Genomic DNA, 14,411 nt, shown 5'->3' with positions numbered 1-14,411 from the left:
GTTCAGTACCTCAGAGGAGAGATAATCCCATGTATGATGGTGAAATTGTTTGGTGACATCAATCTAGAGGCTTTTTGCTTTGATTGTTCTGTTGGCGAAATGTATCTGTATTTAGATAAACTGAACATGAACCCCCCCTTAAGCAAGTTGGTAACATTAACATCAACCAATCCTCATTCTTTACTCTCTTCCTTACAAAGTAGCTGTGGGAGGGTTCACATATTAAGGCCTATAGAGTAACTTGTTGTCTGCTATGGGGAAGAAGAAAGTTGGGACAATGTGGCTCGATGTTGTCAAGCCTGTGTTATTGTAAGCTGGAATGTGATGAGAAAATGCCTGAAAGGTACACAAGTTCTCATTTATAATCCTGGAGAATTTACGAGGCATCTTCCTCCTTATCCAGCAACCTTTGGTCGAAGGGAATGGCGCACTAAACACCCAGCACACCTCAACCCAGGTGCCTCAAAGCTGTCCAAGTATATCCTATCGATCATTTTGCTTCTGATCGTGGACTTTGCCCTTCTCCTTTATGAGGAAGTCTTGGGTGTATTTTTCCTATGACTGAGACACAGGTCTGGAACATGAGTTGTGTTTGTACCAAAGGAGAGGAGGAGGATAGATAGGCTAATACAGGAGTAAATAAGAAGTAAATAACAGCAACATTCACCGCCAGACATCAAAGGTAAGTGACTTGTGACATCTCCACGGTAACCTGGATATACGTATCTTATTTATCTGTCTATATAGTCTTTACTGAAGCGGTGCTAAGCATTGGGCTAATTCAGATAACAAGCTAGACAACATGACAAACACCTTATCACCACTCTGATTCATTAAATATCTGAATAAGATTGTGTTTACGGTAGAAATCTCATTAGAGAAGATGTAATTCAGGTGGAAGACTTGTAATTCTTGTTAGACTTATTGTGTGAAACTTTCCTGACCATTTGTATTTGTGTTTGAAATCTGTTTATTTTGTGTGTTAACATTAAAATGGCAGGTGTCCTTTACAAATGGATTTAATTCATATGTTTGTTGCATAATACTGCTAGCAAACATGTCTTTAAAATGTGCAAGCCCTAGGAAAATTCTAATAGCACCATAAAGATACGTTGAGAGGTTGATCATAGTGCTGTGTTGCTAGGTGACCATGACTAGTTGATAATAACATCAAGGCAATAATTCATGAATTCATCGCTGATAATTAAGATATACCTGCCCTGCTACATTAACTATGACACATTTCAATTTGAACATATATAAAAGTAGTGTTTTTCACCAACATAACATGGTGGATTACAGGATTTTAAGATCATGGGCTTTGAATAAAGACCCATGGTAACACAAATATCTCAAGTAAGTTTCAAATAAGTTTATTTATATAGCTCTTTATCACAAGCATGAATCAAAGGGCTTTACATCCCTTTTACATCTATAACCTTATCCTAATGACGAATCAGCTCAAACTAATTACATCAGTCATTCACAGTGTGTATGTAATATCACATTATATAATATTGCAGGTGTGTCAACCCAGTTCTGAAGATGTTCAGGAGTAACAGCCCCCTTGACTGTGATACCAGTAGCTATGCAGGATCTATCCAGTCTAAGTATATATTTCCTTTTTGTGCTTTGTGTAATTTCTGCAATTGTGCAGTTGATTGATTGATTAATTCATTCCTTGGCGTATTATCAATGTTGTAATAACTTTGGCAGCGGTTATTCCACTATGGATGAGGTGTCATCACAGGCATCGGGTCTGTCGAGGCCCAGTGCAAAGTCAATTTACAGTAAGTTAAAACTACTTCATACAACCAATTATTACAGGTGTTTAATTTTATGACAGATTTCTGTTATATGTAAATGTATTCCAACAGTGCATAGGAAGGAGTATGCAGAATCCATAAACAAGATGATGGACAAATTTCAGTACAGAGTGGAGGTATCATTTTACAAACACACACCGAGCTGTTAATCTTGTCATCATGATAGCGTGACTTTGATTGTACAACTGTGGCTGAGACTTTGCATGTATTATTACAGTTGTTCCTAATATAATCAGGATCTTTATTCGTACGCATGCCAGCTATTCTGAATCATGCCACAATCGTGTATTTAATGCCTCTCCTCCACAGCACTTGTTCACTTGTGAGCTGGATGGGAAGGAGGTGAAAACTGTGGGTGACTGTGTAGAGCGTCTGAAGCTGCTGGATGGTATGGGCCGTGTGTGGGGTCAGGACATGATCCTGCAGGTGCGGGGGGGCGATCTGCTGCTGACAGACATTGAGACCAAGGTATGCATTACAGTATGTGAGACCCAGAGGTGACTCAAGTCAAGTCTCAAGTCTAAATGTAGTCTCAAGTCTAAATGTAGATCAAGTCAAATCAGAGCAAATCAAGAGATCATTACCAATTTAATGTCTTAAAGAAAACAAAATATCTAGGACTTTTCAATGCAATATCGTTTTAATAGGATAAAAACCTGATAAGAGCATCATGAGTTTGATTTCTATGATCAGTTTCAACTTCAATAAATTCAATCTTTCCATACAAATTCAGAAATCAGAATTTAAATTCAGTTTTCTGTGGAACAAATCTCATAACTTTTAATTTAAGTCATTTACACAAGACACAAGATCTTTTGTCAAGACTTTAGAATGACTTTTCAAGTCATCAAAGTACAAGTCAAAGTCAAGTCCCAAGTCACCAGAACCCAAGTCAAGTCAAGTGTCAAGTCTTCTCTTCATGCATCAAGTCAAGTCTCAAGCAATTAAAATTGTGACTCCAGTCTGACTGGAGGTTGATGCGGTGGTTTATGTATTACAGTCCACATAAATATCTCGTTCCTCTCTTCTGTCCCTCTGTGGGACGTAGGAGGAGCTGGAGTCCCTGGCTCTCAGCAACATCCTGGAGCTCCAGGCCGTGCTGGACAGTGGAGTGTATCACTCCCTGCTGATGGTGTCAGTCCAGGACCGCAGGAAGAAGACCACCAGTGTCTTCATGTTCCAGTGTGAGGAACTCAGGGTGAGGACAAACCCACAGAAACGGTACTTAACAACTCACATGTGTGAATGAAATGAATGAATGTTTTCTCTTTTTTTTTGTAATTTATAGGCAGACTACATTAAAAAGGATCTCTCCAGAGCACTTTCACGCAAGCGAGAAGATGCAAGCATCAGGTATGAACCTTTAGGTGATTGTGCGCACATACCGACACCTTTATCCGTTCTTTTCCTCAAAACACCTCTCACATCTTTTGAAGCAGCAATGTAGGAAACACGGCTGGATGCGAGGCGATTAAAAATCTTCGTAAAGCTGCCCCACCCCCTGAGCCGAGAGAACTGAAGCCCGCAGGAGACTCACCGTCCCACTGGAGCACTCCTGACTATGGTGAGGCAGCGGCACAGCAGAGGCAACTTCACATTTCAACTATTCATGACTTCACTGGATATTTTCAGATGTAGATTAAAACCTGCAAACGCCTCTCCATCTGTCTTTTGTTGTACATTTAGAAGATGATGATCTGCCTGCACCTGTGCTGGTTTTACCCCGGAAGGAGGCCTCACCTCCCAGAAAGGAAACACCACCGCCCTCTCCACCGCCCTCCACCATCGAAGAAGAACCTTTGCCTCCTCTACGCCCGTACACAGAGCTTGACAGGAATGTGGTCAGTGTCCTCTTCATAGTCAAGAGGCAGGAAATGTGAAATACCATACCATAACAATTTAATGTATAATTAGAATTTACATTATATTTTTGTAAATGTAAAATTCAATGCATGTTAGTAACATCTAGGAGATGGGAGTGAATGAGCAATTGTTAATTGTTCGTCTTTCTTCACAGGATATCTTGAATCATATTTTCAGTGACCTTGAAATCTTTATGGGACAAGTAGCTGCAGTAGTAGCGAAAGATGAAAAGAAAAAGAAGAAAAAGAAAAAGAAGGGCAACGGTAATTTTAATGAAATTAATCTCCAAATGACGCCAGAAGCAGCTTGTATTTAAATGGAAGAAAATCACTGTTAGTCCTGGCAGTACTCAGCCAACATTGGCACATATTACAATGACAGATTTACATTTTTTGTTTTTTGTTTGTTATCATCAATGTATTTTGACTTTGTGTTTGCAGTCATAGAGGGCATGCCGCCTGTGGATGACTTTGCAACCTGTCTCCAGAAGATCAAGTGTGGTTTCAACCTTCTAGTGTGTCTCCTTAATCATATTTACCTGCTATCATCACGGTCGCTGTTACTCTCATTCATTCTGTAATGTACAGTATCAATGAAGATGTGTTTATTTTGACAGGGGGAGCTCAATGGAAAGATTAATAATCCCAGTGCCCCTGAATTTGTCCACTGCCTCTTCTCCACCCTTGGATTTGTAAGTCACCACAATCTTTGAATTGTTAAATTAGTTTAGTCTCTGACTGTATTATACATGGATTATACTACTATATAATCCACTACTATACAAATAAAATTATTATTATAAGAATATATGCAATATTTATCATATATCTGGATGATATATAAGAATTTGTAAAGCTTCTAAATGCACTTAAAAGTCATATTACCATCAAATATTATCAATATTTGCATGAAGAGCTCTGTCAATCAATTTGAAAAAAACAAACAAAACAAATGCATTACCATGTTCTGGCTTTTTATGTTTGGGCTACACTTTTGTTCATTTTTGAATTAAGGTTTGGACATTTTCACATATGATTTAGCCTGTCCATACAAAATTATTTTCTACAACAAAATTTTATTACCCTTTGCGTCACTTCAGTCACTTAATTTTTTCACTTAATTTTTTTATTAACATAGTCCCTACTGTCGCTGCCTGAGTGAGTTATCCTTTTTCCTCACTAGGTGGTGTCTCACTGCCCTCAAGATCTGCCACCAACCATCGTGGCTCCCCTGTTCACTCCTGAGTGTATCCGTCTTCTGAGTGAGGAAGCCACAGCTGAGGAGGACCAGCTGTGGCAGTCTCTGGGAGACCCTTGGAACATCCCCAGGTGGGACACTGAGCAGCCAGTGTTGTGTTGTCGAGGATAACTAGTTTGTTGTTTTTATACTCACACAGTGTTGCAGTACCCTACACGCTCTTGCATTGCTCTGTGGTTTTTTAAAATGTGTTATATGAATAAAATTTTTTGAGCAGAGGAGAGTGATAATAAAGTGTCATGATGATAACCAGCTATGATTTTGACAATGTGACGTGTTTACTGGATGTGTCACCAGTACCAAATGGCCAGAGGATGATGAGGACATTCCGACTTACACTCTGGAGTTCTTTGATGGCTGGCAGCCCCCTGAGGTGACTGAGGCACCTCAAGCCAGAGAGCCAGTGAGCAGTCAGGAGAGTCGGCGCTCTGCCCCCAACCAGGTACATCTTTACATCAGACATTCTCCATTGCAGATGGGCATGTATTTTGTGAGTAGTGACTGTGCATGGATTCTTGATTCTGGACAAAAAATTCAACTTAAAAAACAAAACAAAAGAAAACAAAAATAATAACACCACATACAGTAGTGTTCAAATAAATATGACTATATATATATATATATATATATTACTTTTTCTGTGTAGAAATCAGCCCAGCGGACTCCATCATCACCACGGTATGTACACTGATATAAAGTAAAATGCAATGTAGTGTAAAGATCTTGAGCCTCAAAGGTCTAAAGTATCATGGCTATAATATGCATTTCTGCTTCTTCTGCTGTTTTTCAGCCCAGATGATCCAAAGCCCAATTACATGCGTGTTATGTATGACTTCATTGCAAGGAACCACAGAGAGCTTAGCATCACCAAGGGTGAGATAGTTGAGGTGAGTGCCAGTGACACCAACCAGCCACTCTTCCAGTTCTTTCCCCTGTTTGGTCAACAATATTATAACTAATGCCACTCCAATTGAAAGCTCCATAATGTCTTCAAGACCGTGGTCAGTCTGTGTTTTGTTCATTCACAGTTACTGGACGTGTCAAAGCAGTGGTGGAGAGTGAGGAACGCCGGAGGGGAGGAGGGCTTTGTTCCCAATAATGTCCTGGAGTCTCTGGATGAGGAACCTAACGAGGTGATTACCACTCACCACGAACACTAAGACACTGTGGGTCAGTTTAGCATTGTGGAGAGCATCAAAATGTGAAATAGTCACTACGATCCTAATTGGAGGTGAAAGTAAATGTGCACAACAGTACAGTGAATTGAAGTAGTGCCTTGGAAAATGAAACAGAATGGAAAAACTGAAGGAATCCCAAAACTATATCAAACTTACTTACTGTACCACACAATATCTGATGTGCTTGCGTGTAATTATCTGTCAATTCTTAGTCCTGTCAAAGACTTTGACCTTTTGACTAACATTTACCTGAGGAAATGAGTCACCAATATGATTCAGATGGACTAACATTTTCTGACCATTAACTGCTGTCTAATCTATGGTTGCAGAATATATAGAACTGAATTGGCTGAGAAGCTTTGTTGTAATTGACCTTATGTGTTCATCATTTGCAAACCCTCTGTGGCAACTCTGTGAAACTGTATTTTAAGGGTGATAGTGCCATTGGTATAATATACTGCCTAATTGTCATCCTTATTATATTAAAATTAAATCAATTACATTACCATTCCATTGTTTTAGCAACCTGGCGGTTCCCCTGTCCTAACCAAGAGGTCCAAGCCTGCAGAAGTGAAGGCCTGGCTTGAGTACAAGGGCTTCAGTAAAATGTAAGTGCTGCACACCCATATTAGATTAGATATTAGATTAGTATAGATTATTAGATTAGATGTGCTGGATTTAAACCCCCTGTGTTCGTCTCTGATCATAAATGTATTGCATTTGATATCTGTTTTGAAGCAGATACCCGTCAACCTAAACAGATCATGTGCTCTTGCAAGTTTAACAATCAAGCTGCTTTTCAATTTTCCTCAGCTTTTACTGATGCAAGTAAATGTATCACTAAGTGTGCACATACCAACAACCTAGTCAACCTTAAATGCCATGGCCACTATCAAAACTAGATCTATTCCTCTTTGCTGTTTGAAGGAAGGTATTCAGAGGCTGAGACAAAAATGTAGAAAGGCTGCGAGAAGCTGAAAAAGAGGAGAAAAACAAAAAAAACTCCAGTATCTCAACATGAAATATCTTTTGTCCACATACAATCAACACGTTAAGGATGCTAGAGCTGCTTATTTTTTTCTAAATTAATCATCACCAACCAGAATAATCCCAGGTCTATGTTTAACACCTTGGATACACTTGTTACTCCTGCTCCACCAGCTGTCCCTGCCTTTTCAAATGCTGACTGTGAAAACTTTCTTTTTAACCATTTTTTGTGAATGAGATCACTAGTATCAGATTGCAGATCACTTTTTCTCCTCCCACTAGTGTTGTTACCCCAGCCTGCCCCCTGCCTTCTGAGCCAGTTTAGCCCAGTTTCTCTGCATGACCTCACTGAAACAGTCTCTCACATGAAATGATCATCTAGTCCACTTGATATTATTCCCCCACCCCTTCTCACAGAGGCGATAGTTGCTATTGGCCCCTGACTGCTCGATACTGTAAATAGCTCCCAGACATCTGGTTGTGTCCCAGATTATTTCAAGCCTTCAACAAAATCAACCTATTTCCAAGCTGCCCTTCATTTCCAAGTCATAGAAAAAGTAGTTTCCAAACAGCTCCTGGATGTGGTACAACTAAACAACATTTTTGAGAAGTTTCAATTGGGCTTTCTCCAGCATGACTCCACTGAAACGGCTCTTCTTAAAACCAATGTAATCTTAAAGCACTTTGATCCAGGGGAATGCACTATATTAGTTCTACGGGACCCTAGTGCTGCATTCAGTACTATCGACCACCTTATCCTCCTTGATAGGCTTAATAAATGGGTTGGCATATCTGGAATAGACAAATTATTTTCTTCTTACCTGTCCATTCATTCACATTCAGTGTCTCTATAGGTGACTTTGGGGTGCCGCAGGGATCAATCTTGGGTCCAATTTTATTCTGCCTGTAGGCCTTTATGCTTCCTTAAGAACATATAATCCATCAATGTGTTTTTTAACATTGCTATATTGCTCAATTCTACAAAAGTACCTGACTGCCATTAAGAACCTGATGGCACAGAAGTCTCTCCAACTAAATTCTGCTAAAACAGAGATGCTTATTATAGGCCCTGACCGTTTATCAAAAGATATAAAATCATGCATTGGTCCATGTTTTCTAATATAAAATCCTGCTCCAAAAACCTTGACATGATATTTGATTACATTTTGACAAACAAATCAACACAGCTGTGAAAGTCCGCTTTATTTCTATCTGACAGAGACCTCTTGGCTGTTCCCCAGACTAGGCTGAAGCTTAAGGGAGATTGGGTGTTTGAGGTTGCAGCCCCTAGACTGTGGAACAGCCTCAGATCTGCCTCCTCCATCAACATTTTTAAAAACCGTCTCTAAACCCATCTTTATTCTTTAGTCTTTGAATCTGCATGACAAGCCTGTGAATGTACAGTATATGTGTGTTCCTGTATTGTGCATGTGTATGGGGGGTTGTAGGCATTACTATCTGGTCTGTCAATTGTATTGCATTTGTTTTGATTCTTGTTTCAGGACATTAATACGTAATACTCCCCCACACCCAATATTGATTAATCACATATCAATATTACTGATTTATCTCTGTCAGCACGGTGCGCTGTCTAGGCTTGCTGAGTGGCTCTACGCTCCTAGGGATGACCAGAGAGGAACTGAAGACAGTCTGTCCAGAGGAAGGAGGGCGAGTCTTCTTCCAACTACAAGCAGTCAAGTCTGCCTTGGCTGTAAGTGACAGACTACAGAGTAACTTCATTTGTCACCACTGTTAGTCTGGAACTTAATCATACTCACAGATAAAAGGTAGTTATAATACAGCCGGCCCTTCTGTTTTTTGTTTCAACACTGTAGCTTGCCAACGAGGTCAGACCAGCAATGCCGTAAGATGACATCAGAGAGGAAGACCAGAGAATGAGGAGTGAAGAAACACATGAACCTCGACTGCCAATCATCAAGGACAGAAACCATTAGGACCAAATGGCTCATCAATACTTAGATAAGCCAATTCCTCTAAAATGAATAAATAAGTCAGCTAATATTAAGCAATGAAAAGTGAGTTATGTTTACAGTATGTTTGGCATGTCGTGAATGTATATTGTATTATTATACTTTCTCACTCACATTCACAATACATCCCTTAATAAGTGTTTAAACTTAATATATTCCCACATATTGTATAAAATGTGTCACTTTGAAATGTATGATGATTAATGTATGTCTACAATTATTCTCAAATGTGTGAACATAGCATGGAATCGAATCAGTTGGCACGTTTTGTGACTCAGCAGTAAATTGAATTACATCAAGCAAGTTATACTAAGCTAATGGTCAGTGGCAATACCTTCCTGAGTAACTATAAAGGTTAATGTTTTGAATTCTGTATTGAAGAATCCATCACTGGGTGAGCAAAGACAGGATAAGCTTTTTTGGTCACTGAACAACGTCATGTAATTAAAAACTTGTCTTTTGCTTAAAAACAAAACACTGGTACAACACAAAAGTTCGATGAATAAACATGCTTTATTTCATTCTTCAGACATTACACATGAACCTTATCAGAAGCATCTGAATTTGTAAAACACTGGCAATCCATTTCAAGCCATGACAATGACTATAGATCACTGAATACAATAAGACCAAATTAAAAACGTAATTATGTCAACAAGAAAAAAAAAAAAAAAAACTTGACAAGACTGTGTAAAAACAAAGATGCTTTATGAGAAAAATATCAATTGAACACAAAAATATATTGAGTGTGAGCATCAGAATACTTGTAATCAATGTATTGTGAAATTAGTACACAGTAACACATCAACATGAATATTTCAACATAAGAAAACCTCAACGTACATGAATTGGTGAATTGTCAATCTGTGAACATAGTGATATTTGAATAATTGGTGGTTTTTGTGTGGGCAACCTGCCTGATACCAGATAATCATCGCATTACTGATCGCCACATGAGGAACACTGAACAGCATCTTGGACTCCAAATGGCTTCTGCTATTCTTTCTCTGGTGAATCACTTCTTGTGTGCTATTATTCATTGGGATACAACATTGCTGCTGCTGAGGACAGCAGCACAGTACAGCAACAGGACAACATCAGAGAATAATATTGTGAGGTAGGGTGCACTATAGTGTGCATGCCACAGACAATTGGTTCTCTGGTAACTATAATCCGTGAAGAGGCAATATGAAACATGAAGTGGAGTCTACATTAAAAAAGTCAACGGCGGCCTCTTTCAAAAGGAAAAATCCTGATGAACGGATGGGAAAGAAGGTGTAAATCAGCCATTTTCTAATAGTCTCTCAGTGTGATAACGTGCCATACCAGGGACTGAATACAGGCATCTGAAGCTTTGGCATTGACAAATCATGCATCATCACCCTCTTAACTTCTAAATTAAAAAATAATTCCCACGATTACCTTGCAAAATGTTGCTACGTACTCAATAAGATGGCCTTTATGCATTAAAACTACAAAAGGCCAACGCTATTGTTGTGATGTACAATAAGGGTCAGCGTTTAAATCGTGTTACATCCTGTGTGTGTGAGTGTGTGGGTGTGTGTGTGTGTGTGTGTGTATAGAGGTCAATGTCTGACATACTATTGTACAGAAATCTTTTGGCTTTAAAGTAAGAGGTATTAATCGTGTACCTATCCATCATGGATTTGATAGGTGTTTTACAACACTCAACTGAGAATTACAAGGAATATTCAACAGAGTAGAAATAAACAAGGTATGAAGAAAAAAAGCAAATATTAAATAGGCAAAACAGACACTGAAATACTGGGTCCAATTATCTTAAGTTTAACAAATTAAAAAGGCTAGGAACAACAAAATTGTATGAACAAATTCTGTACTTTTCTTTTTGTGACAGTACCAATTCACAATGATCTACAGCAACAAAACTAAGTTTGAAACCTAGACATCAATATATTTTTTATATAAAATTTCTTATCTCTATAGCCTTTAAAAAAATACACTTTGTACATGAAATCCAACAATCACACGAATTCCACCATGTTCAACACACACAACCCCAGTGCATCCCTTAACACTGAGAAGCTACTGTATCTGTCCTGAATTAAGATGGATTCTCATCCATCGTCCTAATGATCTACTTTTCAAAGTAAACATGTATATAAACAAATACGTTACAGTTGGTTATTCATATAAAGGCTGACATTTTAGGATGCATTCTGTTTTTACTTTCTATAATATACTGTATGGTAGCCTACTGTATGTGACAATCATCTTTTTAATAATTTTACTACTTCAGGTCAGTATTTTTTAGAACAGTCTTGGCATCAAGTATTACTTTACAGTAGCAACTATGTTCAAGAAAAATGCTCACAGTTTGATGGACAGTTGGAACATGGCAGGGAGAAGGGTATGATAATGTGGATGAGTATATACGATGCAAAAAGTTGGTGATCCCATCTTTGATCAGATTTGGGGTGAGGTTGAAAAATGCCATAAGTACCCATGCAACAGTCTTAACCATGTCCCAGCACGGTTTGCACATTTCCACAGGGTGTACAATACAGAGTTCAAATTTGTTTGCTGAACCAAATAATCACTGCAAACATATTTCATGACAGCTGGTCAGCAGCCCTGAATGTGTTGATGCTTTACAGTACAGCTTGCTGTAAACAACTTCTCATTCTCTCTCTTGCCATCTCTTATCCATGCAGGCATGCAGAAAAAAGCACTAAGAGCAGAGAACTAGAAACAAAACTTTCCTCTTCAAGGGAAGGCCAAGGTAAAGACAAGTTTACACTGAGCATGCAGCCAGGTGGTTTCAGTTCCATTGGCATCTTATTACAACAGCATATAGGCCTATATGATTGAAGAAAAAAGATGCAGTACTTGTAGGTGATAAAGACAGGAACTTTACACATGAAAACAGCTTGGAGAGAGATGGGCAAGCGGTGCCCAAAACTAAAATTAAAAGGCACTGGTAAGTCTTGGCTTGGTGCATACAGTGCACTGCATGCAGAGGGAAAAAAATAATCCACAACTTTCTAGGGCCGACCCGTGGGGCCTCGCCTAGTTCTAGCTTTTCTGTAGGGCCAGGGGAGGGAATGGATGGGATCAAGGCCCGTGTACAAGGAGGTACAGACGGTCCATATATTCAATGGACACAGTGAGGTAATGGTAGGGGCGTTCCCCTTGGACGATGCTGAATTCATCCTCCTTTAATTGTGCTCCAACGTAAGCTGTGGTTGAAGGGCTCTATCATGCACACCTCCACATCACATCGCTTCTGCCACGGAAACAAATCATCAGACAGAGACATATGCTGCTATGGTACAAATCAGCTCTTCTCAGGGGTGTATTAAAACAAAAGGAGTTTCTATATTTACTGGAAAGCATTTCAACTGCAGCTAAAAATAACTCCAATTGCTGTTTGCTTCATGGAATGTTTGCAGTCAACCACCGGAAGTTGGCTCCTCTCTAACTTGAGGGCTTTAGTGTCTGCTGGCGTTTCTCTTTGCTGTTTAATTCAGAGCCGATATATAAATCATGGAAGCATGCTGTGTGTGCAATCCTTTGCAAATAAATGAGCTGAAATCACACTGAACACAAACAACAGCTGATATCCAGCACTGCAGCGCTCAGGCAGAGGCGGTACCCTCTTGCTCTGGGTCTTTCTGATTTGATTTATACGGGACGGGTTTACTGTAAAGAGTTTTCACGTGCTGTATGTCAGTGTTTAAATGCATCTCTGCAATATCAATGGTGAATTATAAACATGCCACTGAATCACAGAATGCTTTACATGGATCATCTGATGGCTTTGGCAGGACAGGGTGGGGAGCAGGGACTAAGAAATAAGTTGGGTGAAGAAAACACTGCCTGCCAGTGTCTGTGGTGAGGAAAACACCCTTAGTGTCTCCCTGCTGTTTTTGTGCATTAATGAACGACCCTGGAGCTGGTCATCCCTGCTAACCTTAGTCATGCTGATTGAGACTGAACATGTCACAGTGAACAATAGGAAGAGAGGCTAAAGAAATGGAGTTGGGGGTAACCTCGAGCTAATAAAAAAAAATGGTGGAGGAAAATATGGGGTTGGAATCCCTTTTCTGCAACCTTAAAATGGATCTACACCAACACTAGAAACACAGGAAGGTTGGAGTTGAAGCACCCTGGGAGTGCCATATCCTTGGCTTTTTGGTAGCTGTGTAGCTGTGAGTGTGCGGTACGATCAGAAGTGGGGTGAGGAGCAGGATTCCTCTCATACCATGTCTCTTCAGTGTCATGCTAGGAGGGGCCAAAGAGTGGGGGATTTACTGGAGGAGACGGGATGATTGTGATTTTAGGGCCGTCCCGGGAAGGGGGCCATGGACAGGGTGTCCTCCTCATCGATGGTGTCCAGCTCCTCGGTGCGCACAGCATGAGTAATGAGGTTGAGCTCCTCACAGAGCGTCTCGCTGCGGTACGCCACGCGGATATCAGGGACGTTGGTACGACGGATATCGTTGCTCTCAGGACCCTCCTTGGAGTTGTTGGGGCCCAACCAGTAGCTCTTAACCTGAAGTTAGGAGAGGCCAGATGAGTGGAAACCTCAGGTACCAATAAAAACACAACACCTACAAAACAATGCTCACTCTACTGAAGTTTCCATCACCCATGATTTTGAAGCAAGTCAATTGGGCGCACTGACCAAATTCCAGGGGACATTTTATATCTAAGAGGGTAGTGGTGGCCGATATGGCCTGAATTTTATATCATGATATTTAAAAAATTTTGGACAGCAATCGTATATATCATAGTATACTTGTTTTTCTGGTGAAGTCATTTGAAATGTGTTAAGTACAAGAACTTAAGGGCAGGTATCACAATCAAATATTCTGATTGTTTTTATTTTTTGTTTTTTTCTGAAACACTCGAGTAAACTTTCTGATAAAACTGAAAAAAAGCTTTCAATGTTAGTACTCGCGCACATGTTTGGACTACAGGTGGTAACACAGGAGCTGCAATGACAGTCGCGCAGCAAAGCTTACAGATGTCCTGCTCAATGTGTGAATTTTTCTAACCAAACCTTGTCCACACAATGGAGGACGCCCCATTTTTTTGGACAATCTCTTCTTCATCTTTGTTCTGTTGGTTTTTGTTTGGTCGGAGATTAGGAGGTGCACGCCTTCCACTTTTACTTCCTTGAAGCTTTGTGTCTCTGCTTACATAAACAAACGTGCATGGGTGCTACTTGTAAAGCAGCCCTACTTACATGTGTGACCAATGACAAAGACGTTAAGTCTGACGCTAAGTCTGTGGAACATCAGTATGCAGAGATTGTTGGCCTCCAG

The 14,411-nt window shown here is 39.8% G+C and overlaps 2 protein-coding genes across 7 annotated transcripts in view; one reads left to right on the top strand and one right to left on the bottom strand.

Moving 5' to 3' along the window:
* The first annotated feature begins 326 nt into the window (after positions 1-326).
* eps8l3a (EPS8 signaling adaptor L3a) lies at positions 327-9,623 on the top strand. Its single transcript, XM_078283503.1, has 20 exons — positions 327-682; positions 1,524-1,610; positions 1,717-1,790; positions 1,878-1,942; positions 2,136-2,294; positions 2,875-3,024; positions 3,115-3,179; positions 3,266-3,390; positions 3,513-3,667; positions 3,844-3,952; positions 4,130-4,203; positions 4,306-4,380; positions 4,872-5,017; positions 5,244-5,388; positions 5,593-5,624; positions 5,737-5,833; positions 5,975-6,079; positions 6,647-6,732; positions 8,690-8,822; positions 8,947-9,623. Exons 2-20 carry the CDS (start codon positions 1,546-1,548, stop codon positions 8,977-8,979), a joined length of 1,893 nt encoding a protein of 630 aa, XP_078139629.1. The 5' UTR covers positions 327-682; positions 1,524-1,545; the 3' UTR covers positions 8,980-9,623.
* The window catches only part of ampd2a (adenosine monophosphate deaminase 2a), a 38,374-nt gene continuing 33,559 nt past the window's right edge, over positions 9,597-14,411 (bottom strand). For all 6 annotated transcript variants that reach the window (XM_071925953.2, XM_071925950.2, XM_078283501.1 and 3 more), the window contains one exon: positions 9,597-13,636. In XM_071925953.2, the coding sequence (XP_071782054.2) occupies positions 13,421-13,636 (216 nt within the window). In that variant the 3' untranslated portion in view covers positions 9,597-13,420. The remainder of the gene's footprint in view (positions 13,637-14,411) is intronic.

Source organism: Centroberyx gerrardi, chromosome 5, assembly GCF_048128805.1.
Source record: "Centroberyx gerrardi isolate f3 chromosome 5, fCenGer3.hap1.cur.20231027, whole genome shotgun sequence".
In the NCBI taxonomy this organism is placed as follows: domain Eukaryota; kingdom Metazoa; phylum Chordata; class Actinopteri; order Beryciformes; family Berycidae; genus Centroberyx; species Centroberyx gerrardi.
This window is presented reverse-complemented; position numbering and strand designations above follow the sequence as displayed.

Bases quoted from the DNA above. Each gene is read 5' to 3' on its own strand.
- eps8l3a (XM_078283503.1), top strand. From the start codon at position 1,546: ATGTTCAGGAGTAACAGCCCCCTTGACTGTGATACCAGTAGCTATGCA. The intron at 3,391-3,512 runs GTGAGGCAGCGG...TTGTACATTTAG, and splicing joins CTGGAGCACTCCTGACTATG to AAGATGATGATCTGCCTGCA. The intron at 6,080-6,646 runs GTGATTACCACT...CCATTGTTTTAG, and splicing joins TGGATGAGGAACCTAACGAG to CAACCTGGCGGTTCCCCTGT.